Genomic DNA, 14378 nt, shown 5'->3' on the forward strand with positions numbered 1-14378 from the left:
TATAATATTATCAAATGTGTTTTCTTAAGTGTATAATCACCTGAAAATGAGAATTGTTGTGTATTTGTCACCTTAGAATGAGTAGTTTATATATTTCATCACGGAGAAAACTGCCATGTTCCTACAGTAGCACAGAAGGGAGAAACCAAACACTGGCACTGAATAGGGCAATTTGTGTTTACGTATTTTTGCATTAGCCACAATATTTGTCCCAAACGATTGGTAGCCATCTACAACCTCAGCGCTAGGTACCGCCAATTCCTACACACCACACCTTTAAAGCAAATTATCCCTGAAATAATGTTACTATCATCATATTATGAAAAAAATTGTAGCTTTCCATTATTTAATACATGTTTAAAGAATTAAAACATTTCTTTTTTTAATAGTCCGGTGTTTTGTGACATAGATGTGATGGTGGGATGATGGGTTTTATAATTAGGGGATCCACGCTTTATTTCTGGCATGCTTGGTCTTTCTCCAGCAGCCAGGTACATCTGGAATGATTTGGACATCTAAGGTCTGGGTCACTTAATTCATTCCAGAGTGGGGACATTAGTCTAGGACAAAATGAGGCATGTCCAGCAGCCATGTTCTGCTAATTTTCTAGTGCTTACATTTTTGTAAAACCGCCATAATGTGCACTTAGAAAATGCCTTCAAGTGACAGAAAGCCATGCATAGAGGCCTTCAGTCTGTATTTACTGTCATATTATCCGACAACTATGTAGCCCTGTACTGAAAAACAAAAGACGATCATTTTTTGACCGATCAGAATTTTTTTCAGTAGGAGCTGGCTCAAATCGTGGCAGCGGCAGCTAGTAGAGGCACTTCCTGTGGCAAGCTTGCCGCGGCAGCTGCCACTTTTTGGGAGAGGTGCCGCGACAGTTTAGCCTTTATTTTTCGTAATTTGACAATATGTGACAATACATTAAGGTCTTTGAAGGTATGACTGTTGGTAGTTGTAATTGGTTTAATAAAACAAATGCCGAATTGTAATAGTATCGCTACTCGTTTTTATTAAACTAAGCTAATATAGGCTAACGTCAGTTGGTACTTGTTGCCCATGGCAACGATAAAGACCTTCAGTCAGCAGACTGAAGAAATGCAAATTGTAAATATGGATAAGATGCATTGTACTGTTTACAATGATGACAACCCATATAACCTATTGACTTGGATATATATATATACACACAGTATATGTGCTACAAGTTGTGGCAGCTGCCATACATACAGATAAACCAATGTTGCCACAAAGTCGTGGCAGCTGCCACAACTTTGGCAGCTGAGCTTGACACAGAAAGTGCCTCTACTAGCTGCCGCTGCCACGATTTGAGCTTGCCCGTTCTCATTTTTTGGAGGCCAATGCTCGCAGGATTTAAAACGATTTATTAACAGAAATGGAAAAATAATTTTCATAACTATATTCTTATTAGTGTATATTCTACTGACTGCAGTGTTTCTACAGTAGCCTTGAAACAAACCAAACACTGGCTCTAGAGAGACTTTCATGTTTTAATGTGACCTGAAGTCCACCAAAGTTTTACAACACACCTGAAAAGGGAGGGGTGTTGTAAGAGTATTGTGTGAGGGGATATTATTTTCTCCCCTCCATCCTGCACTCATGTTTTCTTGTATGAATTTTGCAGACCTGAATCTTAGACGGACTGCATTTATACAGCGCTTTCCCCCTTTATCAAGACATGCAATTTTATTTTCTAATGTTAGTAATGTTGTAATTTTGCAGAAAATGCATCACACTATTTATGGGCAAAAACCCCCACCAGAATTAACCAGTGTAGGGCTATTTATATTGTTTGTTTGTTTTCTTTATAAAAATTGGGCAATAGGCACCTAAGATTGTTGTTAAGGCAGGTACAGGACCAGCATGCACCTTGGAGGGCTGTGTCTTTTTATAATCTGACCAAGAGAGGCAGCAGGAGTGATGATTTCTTTGTTCTTTTGTTTGGTTCCTTGAAGTGGACAAAGAAAGCCTACCAGCACTCTGACAATGGACTTCTCTTGTTGGTCTACTCTACATGACACCAAGATCAGTTTTTAGTCAAATAAATGATATGACAACACACAAATAAAAGACATCACACAGATGCAATATGCCTTACCGCTTTAAATTTAGAAAACATCCAGTTTTCTAAATTCAAATATGAAACACGTGTAATATGAAACATGGTGAAAGCGGCTCTTCTGCAAGACTATTTTCACCGTTGAGTACATTTTGCTCTTAATCTTTTTGTTCTGTGGATTATAAATGCGTGACTTTTACTTGTGTTTCTCTTTACATTGTGTCATTGCTACTTCTATTTAAGTAAAGATCTGCTTTCACCACTGCTGAGTGTCCTCACTTTATCCAGGTGTGGTTAACCTGCAGAATTATCAGCAAGTCTTTGCCCATTACTCTCCCTTTTTGATCCTTTTTCCCTCTCTATGAGCAGCATTAGTTTTAGGCTCTTCTGACCACCAGCGGACCCGTTAAACAGAGTCTTCTGGCAGCATGAAACCCTGAAACATGGGGACATCAAATCCACCCTAAAAATCAAGTTGAAATTCACCTTTAAATTTAAAAACAAGAATCTGTAATGTTTAAATAAAAAGCTGTAGCCAAAGCATATACACACATTGAATATACACATTTAGCAACATAGTTGTGTTTAAAATTTAATCTTGTAACATTGTTTAAGAGGGAAGATCCACAGTACACTTTTCAATGTATCAGAGTCAGTGTTGGGAAACAGCTGGTTTCCATCTGGGATGTGGAGTGGAACTGTCAGAGGTAGAAGAGTGAAGGTAAAACGTGTTCCAGATTCTTCTCTGCAGCAGAACAGGATGGTCCCAGGTTGTCATTGGAGACGGGAGACTTGGGTGCAGTTAAGACTGTTAAAACATCCATTTTACTCTTTGTTCTTGTAGTCCTCCAGGTGGGCCAGGATCCATCCTGATGGTCCCAGAATGGCCAGGGAGAAAAGGCTCAATCCAATGACAGTTTCCTGGACAACAGACAGAGAAGATTCAGTCAGCTGTCACATAACTCAAAAAAAAAAATTAAAAATAAATAAATAAATAAATAAATAAATATATATATATATATATATATATATATATATATATATATATATATATATATTTTACACCATAGTTTTGTATTAGTTTGAACTATTTTTCCTTTTAAATGTGCTTATCTTAAAAAGCTGTCACTCAGCCATGTTTGCGGTCCCATCGGTCTTTGCTCTCATACAAGAGGAGCGACACGTGTGCTTTATCATCTATAACATTATAATCTATAACATGCACATGTTTTTGGACATGCTGCATTTGTTGCTTTTCAATAAACAGACGAGACAAAGACAGACAGGGCGACGAGTATTTACAGTAGTATTTACCATATCACTGGATAATAATTATTGATACATTAATGCGTTTGTCACTTTAGTGTTGCAGCTGGTAAAGGTCAAGCTAATTTTTACTACTTTACTATATTTAATAATTAGGCTATATACTACTTATTAATACATCATAGTCTAATAGTTGATATATATTTCAGATTAACAATCTGCAAACTTAGTCTAGCCTAACTAGTAACCAATATTGACATTGATAACAAATAAACGTAGTGAAGTTAAAAGTACAATATTTTCCTGAGAAGTAGTGGACTAGAAGTATAAAGTTACATAAAATAAGTAATACATATATAAGTAAAGAGGGCTACAAGTACCTACAAATTGGACTTAAGTACAGCACTTGAGTAAATGTATTAAGATTAATTTCAGCAGCATTAGAAAAAGAGCACTGAGATCTTCATAGATCTAGTCTCTTCATTTTGCTCTCAAAGTGGACCGGATAGTTGCACTTAACATAAATGTACAAAACCGAGGAACACAATGAACCCTTAAAGTTGCTTACCGACCGTTCCACTATCTACAAGACATTCTACTGGCTAAAACACAGCCACCTGCACGCTGATCCTATTAATACTGTTCTTTACTTTGTTTAGTCCATTTCAGCATGCTAATACTGCAGCCCTGCTCTCCTGTAGAACAGCATACAGTGCTGAGCTATGCTCCGTATAATGAGCAAAGACTTCAAATACTTAACCGGACATGCAGCAGTTTAAATTCAGTTATTTGGGTTAATTAGATACGTTGGCTTTTATAGCGAAACACACACGTACACCTAACACAGCTGACTTTACCGATACCAATGTTGACCTCGCCAGCCAAGGACAGCTAAGCTAATGGCTGCTAGCTCGCAATGGAGTTAACATGAGCCCAAAGTGGTCCAGCGATAAGACTTACAACTGTGCCAATCTTTTCCTTGGCCGGGCCAGCGTAGAGATTAGCCCGCTGAGTGACGGTGTGTCCCCGCAGGACGGGAGCAACGCGGTTAGCAATGGTCCTCAGGAGTCCCGACATGTTTCTCTGCTAGGCTGAAGCGATGTCTTCTCGAATGGAAAAGCGACGATGATGTAAAGCGGAAATGGATCAATGCAAAGGTCGTTACTCTTCTTCTCTTTACAAGAGATTACTAGCGTGTCGTACGGTGCCACCTACTGTCCTGGATGTGGATGTACATCGAGGTGTGACGGTCCGTCTTCTTCAGTGGTGGAAAGTAGATTTAACAACTGTTCTTCTATAAAATGTTGAGGTTTTTGTCCTTTACTTGTGTGTGTGTGTGTATATATATATATATATATATATATGTTCTTAACAACTATATTTAAAATAAAATAAAATAAAATAGTAACTATACTATTTATATATATATATATATATATATATATATATATATATATATATATATATATATATATATATACATACATATATACAGCAACTGTTAAACCGGCAGTCAAAAGTGATAAATGATGAACTGAACAATAATTATTGAAATTGTAGGCAGGTCAAGTCTCCTGCTCAGATGCTCCGAGTGAAAGTTGAAATGAAAGTAGATCACCAACAGTTAGCCACGTCTTTATCAATCTGCTTGAGTACATCCCTTTTTTTCTGTTAATGTGTCAGACAGATCTCCTCCTACAGGTTTCATTCACTGGGCAGAGCACTGAGGCGGATGTTGAGGCAAAACTTGTGCTCAACTCTTGACTAAACAACTAGTCATATTGTATGTGTGACAAACAATGCCCGATTTGTGTTTGGTGCGTCTGCGAGGGTCATGAGTGTCCACCTGGCCAAAACGCCTTCACACCATTAGATACTCCCCTTCGCGGGGGTCCGATGCAGTGGGTTTTCACCTGTCAGCCTAGTAGTACAGTAGTATCAGTAGCTGTAAACGTTTACTGCTTTGGGTGTTAGTACTCTCTAAAACTAGATTTCGACATTAACAAGCGAGGGCTTAGGTAAAAATGCAGAATCACCTTAAGGCCCTTTCCATTACAGTTTGTATTAATTAATCATTATTGATTAATCAAAGTAATTGCCACACAGTGAACCTGGGGCCTTGGGGGTCCCAGGTGCCCCTCTTTGCCAGTTGATAATCCAGCCTTGGTTATATCTACAGTATGTGAAGTGTACAGTCTTCAGTTTGGGGCTCAGGCATTAACTCAACTACAGTTTTGTAATGGCAAAGCTTATTGGCCAGAGCCATGCAACTCCACGTGAGTGTTAATCCTCTCTTGGTCAGCCCTGCCATTCTGCTAACTGGGGACAGGGGACCAGTGGTATGTAATAATCCCCCCCCCCCCCCCCCCCCCCCAACTCCACAACAATACCCAACAGATTTTAGTTTGACGAAGCATTTTGCTATACCGACTCTCTACATCTCTTCTCTCTTTTTTATTGCCTCTCCGTGTAATTTTCCTTCCGACACCATTAGTGGGAAGACCGTTTACTTCAATTAAGGGACATTTTAGCTTTGGTCTTATTTAACACCTCGAAAAATGGGGATTGACTCTGGAGTCAATGTTTCAGATGATGTTGCACTTTACGGGGGAAAAAGTGCCTTTACCCAACTGGAGCACAACATAGTGGCTGGATATCTTATCACTGCAGGTAACAAAGATGAGGCCACCGACGGCAGTAGAAATAAAGGATGAATAATGTGAATGTTGTGAATTCTCTGATCAATGTTCTTCTGTAGAAAGTCAAAGTGTGTAACTCTCTGGAGTCAATGGCATTTCAGGAGCCTGCATTCAGTCTTTATTCTAACTTTCATCACATCTTACAGTTAAGTGTCAAACCATCAATAGTAAGCTGGGAGTAAATGGGAATTTGGAGTATTATTGGCTGTGTGACAAATTCATTCATCGTAAAGAATGAGATTTTTATGAAAACTCAGTTTTAAAAACATGAGGGGTAAAGAAAACATGACTGTTGCCAGGCCATTGATGGTGAAAGGAAACTAGTCCATTGTTACCCTTTGAAAAAGTGTTCTGATAGCATTATGTAACTGATCCAGGTATTGGCACTGTATTCCAAGACCTGTTTCTGAATTCCTACTTTGCATTTCTCTCATGGCAACTTCATTAAGACTGAAAGTGACTGACATGTTTTTCTTAATTAGCATTACCATTTCTTTTCTGTCTTCTCTTTTAAGATTCTGTCCATCTTGCATTGTATTGTTTTGCTGTGTGCATAAGTCTTTCTTGCCTGCATTTTTTTAGCCTTGCTCGCATCAGAGCACCCTTTTTTGTTTACATTCCCAAAATGAATCAGATTCACAGAAGTTTTTCACAGCAGATATTTGACTTTTTTCCGGCCAAGTTGCTAGGAAAACATGTTGGCATTTTACGTTTCTGCAAACCACGGATATAGATAGATAGCTAGATAGATAGTAACTTTATTGATCCCGCGAGGGGAAATTATTTAGTTGCAAGCAGCAATAGGATACAGTATCCTATTGCTATATGTTGCTATATGTTGAATGTCGATTTTTCTGCATTCGGTCAGAGTACAATGAGCATTGATCAGATCAAGTGAAGTAGTATATAGAGCAACCGTTATTAGAAGTTGCGTGGTATGAAAGTTACGTTGTGTAATAAAGAGTTTAACAAGTGAGAAAGTCCACTAAGTGTGCATATAGGTCAAACAAACACAGCACTTTCACCTAGTAGACCACTGTTTGAGTCCTGTGTGAAACCAAAAGTTACCATTGACTTTATGCTTCTTGAGTAATATTGTAACGCTTGTTACATAACATTGCATGAAAGTGTGCTAAGTGTGGTTGTTATATATTTACGCTATAACAACAGAAATCATGATCTTCTTTACCATAACCAAGTAGTTTTATGGCTTAAACCTACCCAATCGTTTCACAGTGTTAACCATGTGTCATTGCACGTTTCTGATACAAAGCTAATATGAAACATATATGAAACGTATTTTTGATTCACAAACATCCACATTCAACGTATTCTGTGATTTGCAAAAAAGTACAATGCCAACATGTTTTCTGGTGACTAGGTTGACTTGTCATAGAGAGAAAAGCACAGGTGGAATTAGTGACACTGATGATAGCTCGGCGCAAAAAATCATTATCATAATGTAATGCATCTGACGGTTTTCATATGTGGTCAACTACTTGCAGCAGATCATATAATTATTACAACAAATGTTAACGAATAACCATAACAACGGAAAATCAATTGATCATTGAGTTACTTGACTTGAATACAGTCTTGGAGCCATCAGAGGAGATGTAGCTTAAAATGCTTGTGTTTTCTTTACCCTTCTGTTAATGTGACTTAATAAATATAGGATTAGAGGTGCTGCAAGTTTGACTTTTACCTCACACTTTGCCCATTTTTTTTCTTTCTCTTCACAGGTGTCATAAGTTTATTAAGCAACATTGTTGTGCTGCTCATGTTTGTGAAGTTTAAGGAGCTGCGCACTGCCACCAACTTTATTATAATCAATCTTGCTTTTACTGACATTGGTGTGGCTGGTATCGGCTATCCCATGTCAGCTGCCTCAGACATCCACGGCAGCTGGAAATTTGGCTACGTTGGTTGTCAGGTTGGTGGAATTTGTCTTCACATATATATTATTTTACTTATAGAGCAACCTACATATACAATAAAAAAGTAATGCAAATGGAACCACATTTAATGTTGAGATTACGGGAGGTGAATGTTCTGCCAATTTTTTTTCTTCTTCAAGGACCCATACTATATGACTAGTCTACACTGAATGATGCCTAGGTAACCCTTGCAGACTGGTTAACTGTGTGAACAGGTTCTACCGACCCCTCTTACGTGAACTGCTTCAGCAGCATTAAAAATGGAATGATAGTTTTTAATTATTCCATAAAAAAACAGACTCTTTATTGTTTTGTTTAATTTCTATGGCAGTGTATTGCTGCCACGCCAGAAATAGAAAAACAGATCAGTATCACATTATAATGTGAAGTTTAAGGTTATAACAAGATGTTTTTTAGATTTTAACAATATATGTTCATGTTACAATAAGATAGTCTCATGTTATAACATGATCACTTATATTGTTTCACGTTGTAATGTTATAACAAATATGGCTCATTTACACAATTTGAGTAAGTTTCACTTTGTGCTTGAGACATATAAAGTTCTAACGTGAAACGTTTTACACTATAACAACAAGTGATCACATTATAACGTGGAAGGTTCTACGTTATAACAATAAGTTATCATGTTATAACAATATGTTATTGTGTTAAACGTTTTATACAATAAATTATCACTTTTTTATGTGAAATGTTAAATGTTAAAAAGATAACTAGTTAATTGTTAAAACAAGAAAAGTGTCTCGTTATAACGTGATAAGTTTGTATGTTGTAATAACATGAAAACATTTTGTTATAACAAGAAACTTTTCACATCATAACAGGGTAATTATCTGTTTTTCTTTTCCTGGTGTGAAAAAACTGTTGAAAATGCCATATATTCTACATATTTTTCCAAAATGTGTGTAGATTACATTACAGTCATTTAGCAGACGCTTGTATCCAAAGCGACTTACAATTCAGTATCTATCTATATACCATAGGCACAGCTTTGGGCAATTTTTGGGGTTAAGTGTCTTGCTCAAGGACACATTGACATGAGACTAGTGGAGCAGGAGCCGGGTATCGAACATCTGACCCTCTGATTGAAAGACAGCTATCTACTTAGCCACGGTCTCGGTAGATATATGGGAATGATTCATAAGACCCAGTCAGAAGGTTCACCAGCCTTGTAGTTCTCCATGTCGTCATGCTTTCTACAACCTTTAAAATGTCACACTAACTAACGTGACTTATTCTGAGCCTAACATAACAATCTACTTGCGAGGCTGAGGCACGTTCTCATCAGCTGCTACACTGCACAAGGCCACGAGTTTGGATTCTTTTGGCAGATTATGTTTCCCCTCAGCCTTTGTTATTGCACAGCTATATTGTGCCATAGATGTTATTCTACAGTGAGAAGCAGAGCAGGGAAAGCAGAGAGTTTTAACTGGGCAGTGGGGGGATCCTATGTAGTGCCTACTGTGTACCTTTACTACAACTGATTTTCCAAATGTTTACATCTATTCAGTCAATCAATACAATGCCCTCCAGTGGGTCAGATTGTACTGATCAATGTCAGTTTTCCTCAAAGCACAACGGATGATACAATAATTGTATCCATCCACTGGAAATCAGGTATGCTGAACAATACTGCTACAATAAACCAGTAGCTTGCTGGATGTGTCTCTATCTTCCAGGTAGACAGTGGTCCAGTTTATTTGCGCTGTAAAATCAACGATGGGAAACCTGAGACTTGTTTGACTTCCATCACAGTGAACATACTTATCTGTATTTAATGTTGCCTTAGTTACATATCAATATGTACCAGTTTGATAGCATTGTGTGGTTCATTGCAAACCTTTCAAACATTCCATTTGGATTTGTATGCAATAATACTGTAACTTTGCCCAAAAAATAGTTGATGGATTCTACTCAGCAACGTTGGAATGAGTTTAGATTCTGCACAAGTTCATTTGTTATAGCAGATTTAAAATGAGAGCTGACAGAAAGAAATTGGCAAATATTTACATAATTCATTAATCGTCTAAACATTTGCTCGTTGTAATTTCTCAAATATGAGGACATGCTGCTTTTTTTTGTCATGAATCAACATCAATTTAATATCTTTGTGTTTTTGACTTTTGGAAATTTGGATGGGCACCTTTTCTGAATATTTTCACGATTCAAATTATTTTATTGACCAAGCGTGTATTTGATTAATCCGAGATAATCGTGAGATTAATCGGTAATGAAAAATAATCGTTGGTTGCTGACCTAGTTAAAGTTTTGATAACCAATGGCTTTGTTTAAGGTGGTTAGAATATGTTGAAAGATAAAAATACTTTACTTCAACTAAAGGATTAGTTAACATGCTGGTTAGGTTGGCCTGGCGTATCAGCCCCCGGCTGCTACGGAAAACCTAAAAACCTAAAAGAAGAAAAAATATGCAACTAGTTTTAATCATTAAACCTCAAGGAAACATCAAGGCCCATTATAACTACACTAACATTATCATTAACTAGCTATTATTTGTAATATTTGTGTTTTTGCGACCAGATCTATGCAGCTCTCAACATCTTCTTCGGCATGGCCAGCATCGGCCTGCTTACGGTGGTGGCCATCGACCGATACCTCACCATCTGCAGACCAGACATAGGTATCTATTTCCTGCTCTTCTGCTCGCCATGCAAGGGTGGAATTTCAACTGGGGATGGTGTACATATCCCCCTCACTTCCTATTTCTATAGTTGGCAGTGTATTCTCCCTTGATGAAGGTTACAATTTTAGAGAGATGTTGATCCAACTGTGTGATCATTTCGGAGGATGTAGATTATGATGTAGTTTAACTGTAACTTATCATTTAGAGTGGTGCTTTGTTTAGCCTTTACCCTCACTGGCATTTATAGCAAGACCCTTAATTTGGAGTACATTACTTTTAGCTTGGTGTACCTTATAAACTGGTGACTCATCAAATAATTCCTGATCCCCAGGGTTATTTGTGACCCTTGGCCTTTCTTTTAGAGCCGCCATCCAGACAAAAAGAGATCTTACTTGTACACATCAAAATCAATTGTAACGGGGGGATTACCAGAACACCTTCATGTTTCTGATGGGATAAACCTTTTCACTTGTAATCAAAACCAAATCAAACCAGTATCTCCACACTGACCCTCCTGAACTTTCATTGTGAATGGACATGTCTTTTGTCTCTACAGGGCAGAAAATGACGATGCAATCATACAACCTTCTCATCCTGGCAGCATGGCTGAATGCTGTGTTCTGGTCCTCCATGCCCGTGGTGGGCTGGGCTGGTTATGCCCCCGACCCCACCGGAGCTACATGCACCATCAACTGGAGACAGAATGACGCGTGAGTTATCAGCAGACTGCAGGTGTTACTGCATACTTTACACCTGGCAGAAACTATATTGTTTTGTTTTAAAACTACTGAGAAAATTGCCCACTTATAATGACAATTAAATACTTCTGCCACTACCAATACTGCTGCTACTGTGATGATATTGAGTTGTCACAGTTATTGTGTCTCAACTTATTTATCCATAAAAACAGTACGTCCTTTTCACAGACTAAAACCATAAAAAAACAAACATAAAACATAAAACTATACTAAATATATCTGTGAAGAAGATCCACCCTAAAAACAATACAAAAGCACACTAATGCCTCACTTCCACGGCCTGGTACAGCTCTGCTGAGTCCTCACTTTTGGTACCAGGTATTTTGTCTCGTTTTGCACTGCAGGTAGTACCCTCTCTGTAGGCGGGATTTTAGCCGTAGCAGCTCCTGCATGAAATTGCCGTGACATAATTTTCAATGTGACACTCGCTGGATCATAGAGTGCTCCAGGGATGACGTATTTTTGAAGGCCAGAAGCAAACATCGCCCTGGTTTCTTCGACAAAAAACCAAAGGGAGTTTTCCATTGGATATTGGTTTATTGCAGAAATTAAGCTCTTTAGCAAACAAATGATACTAACATCAACATTTACAACAGTACATCAGGTTACACTGCTGAAATGTAAAGAATGTCTTAGCTTAAGCCCTTCATAAGTTCATCTGATTACTAGGGGCCTTCAGACATGGAGCAGTCACAGCAGCATCATGAGGTACAACTAAACTCACAGAAACGACAGTTTCAACTGAACAAACGGATATCTCTGTTTATGAGCAGGAAAGTTTCAGACCAATTTATGTTTCACAAGCATTGAACAAATATTGATGCAGTTTACAGTAAGATAGTCCAGGAATTCTGGATAGTGCTGGAACAAAATACACTGGCCATATTTAGAACATTTTAAATGGTTTGGCTCCAGTGATTGAAGCCAGAAGAGAATATTATACTGCTACTACTATGTTATGCTATTACTATTACAACAGTAATTATGCTGTAAGGCAACTTTAAATTGATTGGAAAGGATTAGGATTTTAAACTCTGATTTTTAATAGTCACCCAGACCAAAGATGAAACATAATCCAGTATATCAATGTTTGAGCAGACACTAACCAACTTTTCCTCCACAGCTCCTTCATCTCTTACACTATGGCTGTGATCGCTGTGAACTTTGTGTTGCCTCTGTCCGCCATGTTTTACTGCTACTACAACGTGTCGGTCACTGTGAGGAGATACAAAGCCAGCAACTGCCTGGACAGCATCAACGTCGACTGGTCAGATCAGATGGATGTCACCAAGGTGAAAGCTGAACCACACTGAGCCATCAAGCTCACTCTTCTTTCCTCTACTCTGCTTAGTTAGCCCATCTTTTTAGCAGTTAAACAAACTGCTAAAAGGCATTTTTTGGTTGTCTGTCTCACATGCATCTGTATTGAATTTGAATCAATATAGTCTTTATGGACCATGTATTAACTCACACTTTATCAGCGTAACGATGACCCAAAATGTTTTTTAAGGCCTTTGCACGCCAGGTCCATATTTTTGTTTTCACAAACAGAAACCTTGCTCACTGAGTCCGATGCGTTTTTTTGAATGCTATTTGTTTTTTTATTTCACAATACAAGACAAAACTGAATTGATTAATACTTAATTAATTATGTTAATTATGAATGAATGACATTAGCAAGAAGCTATCGTTTAGCTGCCTAGAGCACAATGATTACCATCTAACCTTTCCTACGTCCTTTGTTTTTTGACCATCTCCGATTCCAAGCTGTTCTGTTCAGCTTCTACAATCTGTTTTTTAAATTCTGCATGACTCTGTTTGTCGTAAAGTGCTTTGTGGTGGGAGACGAATGAATCCACTGAATCAGCTCAGATGCCATTTTGAATGCTGAAGTTTTCATTTAGGGCAGCTCTGAGCGGTCAAACAACTCTGACAGATGCAAAATAACCCAGAAAAATCTAATTTATTGAGAAAACTTTAATGGTGGACGATGTGTAAATGGGATTTTCACAACATGAGGTTGCATTTATTTTCAAACGTGCAACAATTTTGGATGAAAAATACAGACTTGGTGTCTTAAAGTTCTTAAAAGGACAATTATATTCTGTTTCATCTTACACATGTAGTTATGCTATTGGACTGTGAGCAAAAATGTGGAATCATTCAATTTACTCTCTCCTTTATATTATATACAATATTTTTGCCTGTATTATATGAAAGCTGTGTTTCTGTGTTTGTGGCCGGCAGATGTCCATGGTGATGATTGTCATGTTCCTGGTGGCCTGGTCTCCATACTCCATGGTATGTCTCTGGGCCTCCTTTGGTGACCCCAAGACCATCCCTGCCCCCATGGCTATCATCGCTCCACTCTTTGCCAAGTCCTCGACCTTTTACAACCCCTGCATTTATGTCATTGCCAACAAAAAGTGAGTGTTTTTCTCGTCATTATGCTTTGATAATAGTTCATGTGTATGTAGATGTACTTGAAAGGCAGTTGTGAGGATAGAGAGGGGATCATGGGCCCATAATGAGACTGTGTGTCCCTTGGCACAGACATACAAAAAGGGCAGTACTCCTGTTCAGTAATTATTGAGTAATGTTTTAATGATGTACTGTATTTTAAATTGATAATGAGTGGATGATCTCTTCCTCCAGGTTCAGAAGAGCCATCATAGGTATGGTTCGATGTCAAACCAGGCAGAGAATCACCATCAATACCCAGGTTCCCATGACAACCTCCCAACAACCCCTGACCCAGTGAGGTGAAATCCCATTGTATTAAAGTATCCTGGCATTAAAACCATTTATAGAAGATTGCTACGGTGAATTAACATGAATCAGTGTTTCCCTCCCTAATAATCTAATGCACTGTGGTGTTTACTGTGTACATTCCACTTGCCGTAGATAGAAATTAATTTAGATTCTGTGTCACTACCTGTATTCTTAGGCCCTGTTTACACCTGGTATTAG

At 38.1% G+C, this 14378-nt stretch overlaps 2 protein-coding genes across 2 annotated transcripts; one reads left to right on the forward strand and one right to left on the reverse strand.

Annotated features, from left to right (window-relative positions):
- Positions 1-2665: 2665 nt before the first annotated feature.
- On the reverse strand, positions 2666-4484 carry cox8a (cytochrome c oxidase subunit 8A). Its single transcript, XM_068717774.1, has 2 exons — positions 4313-4484; positions 2666-3007 (listed from the first exon to the last, which is right to left on the reverse strand). The coding sequence occupies exons 1-2, from the start codon at positions 4427-4429 to the stop codon at positions 2912-2914; spliced, it is 213 nt and encodes a 70-aa protein (XP_068573875.1). The 5' UTR covers positions 4430-4484; the 3' UTR covers positions 2666-2911.
- Positions 4485-5910: 1426 nt separating this feature from the next.
- Positions 5911-14169, forward strand: rrh (retinal pigment epithelium-derived rhodopsin homolog). Its single transcript, XM_068718019.1, has 7 exons — positions 5911-6022; positions 7794-7984; positions 10548-10647; positions 11207-11360; positions 12532-12700; positions 13656-13834; positions 14064-14169. Exons 1-7 carry the CDS (start codon positions 5911-5913, stop codon positions 14167-14169), a joined length of 1011 nt encoding a protein of 336 aa, XP_068574120.1.
- The last annotated feature ends 209 nt before the right edge of the window (positions 14170-14378 follow it).

The sequence above is a fragment of the Cebidichthys violaceus genome, unplaced genomic scaffold (genome assembly GCF_023349555.1).
Source record: "Cebidichthys violaceus isolate CVI_PGR_0920_01 unplaced genomic scaffold, fCebVio1.0.p SCAF_22, whole genome shotgun sequence".
NCBI lineage: Eukaryota > Metazoa > Chordata > Actinopteri > Perciformes > Stichaeidae > Cebidichthys > Cebidichthys violaceus.

Coding starts and splice junctions, on each gene's coding strand:
- cox8a (XM_068717774.1), bottom strand. CDS start 4,429: ATGTCGGGACTCCTGAGGACCATTGCTAACCGCGTTGCTCCCGTCCTG. Junction 3,008..4,312: donor AGGAAAAGATTGGCACAGTT/GTAAGTCTTATC, acceptor TCTGTTGTCCAG/GAAACTGTCATTGGATTGAG.
- rrh (XM_068718019.1), top strand. CDS start 5,911: ATGGGGATTGACTCTGGAGTCAATGTTTCAGATGATGTTGCACTTTAC. Junction 6,023..7,793: donor TGGATATCTTATCACTGCAG/GTAACAAAGATG, acceptor TTCTCTTCACAG/GTGTCATAAGTTTATTAAGC. Junction 12,701..13,655: donor ATCAGATGGATGTCACCAAG/GTGAAAGCTGAA, acceptor TGTGGCCGGCAG/ATGTCCATGGTGATGATTGT.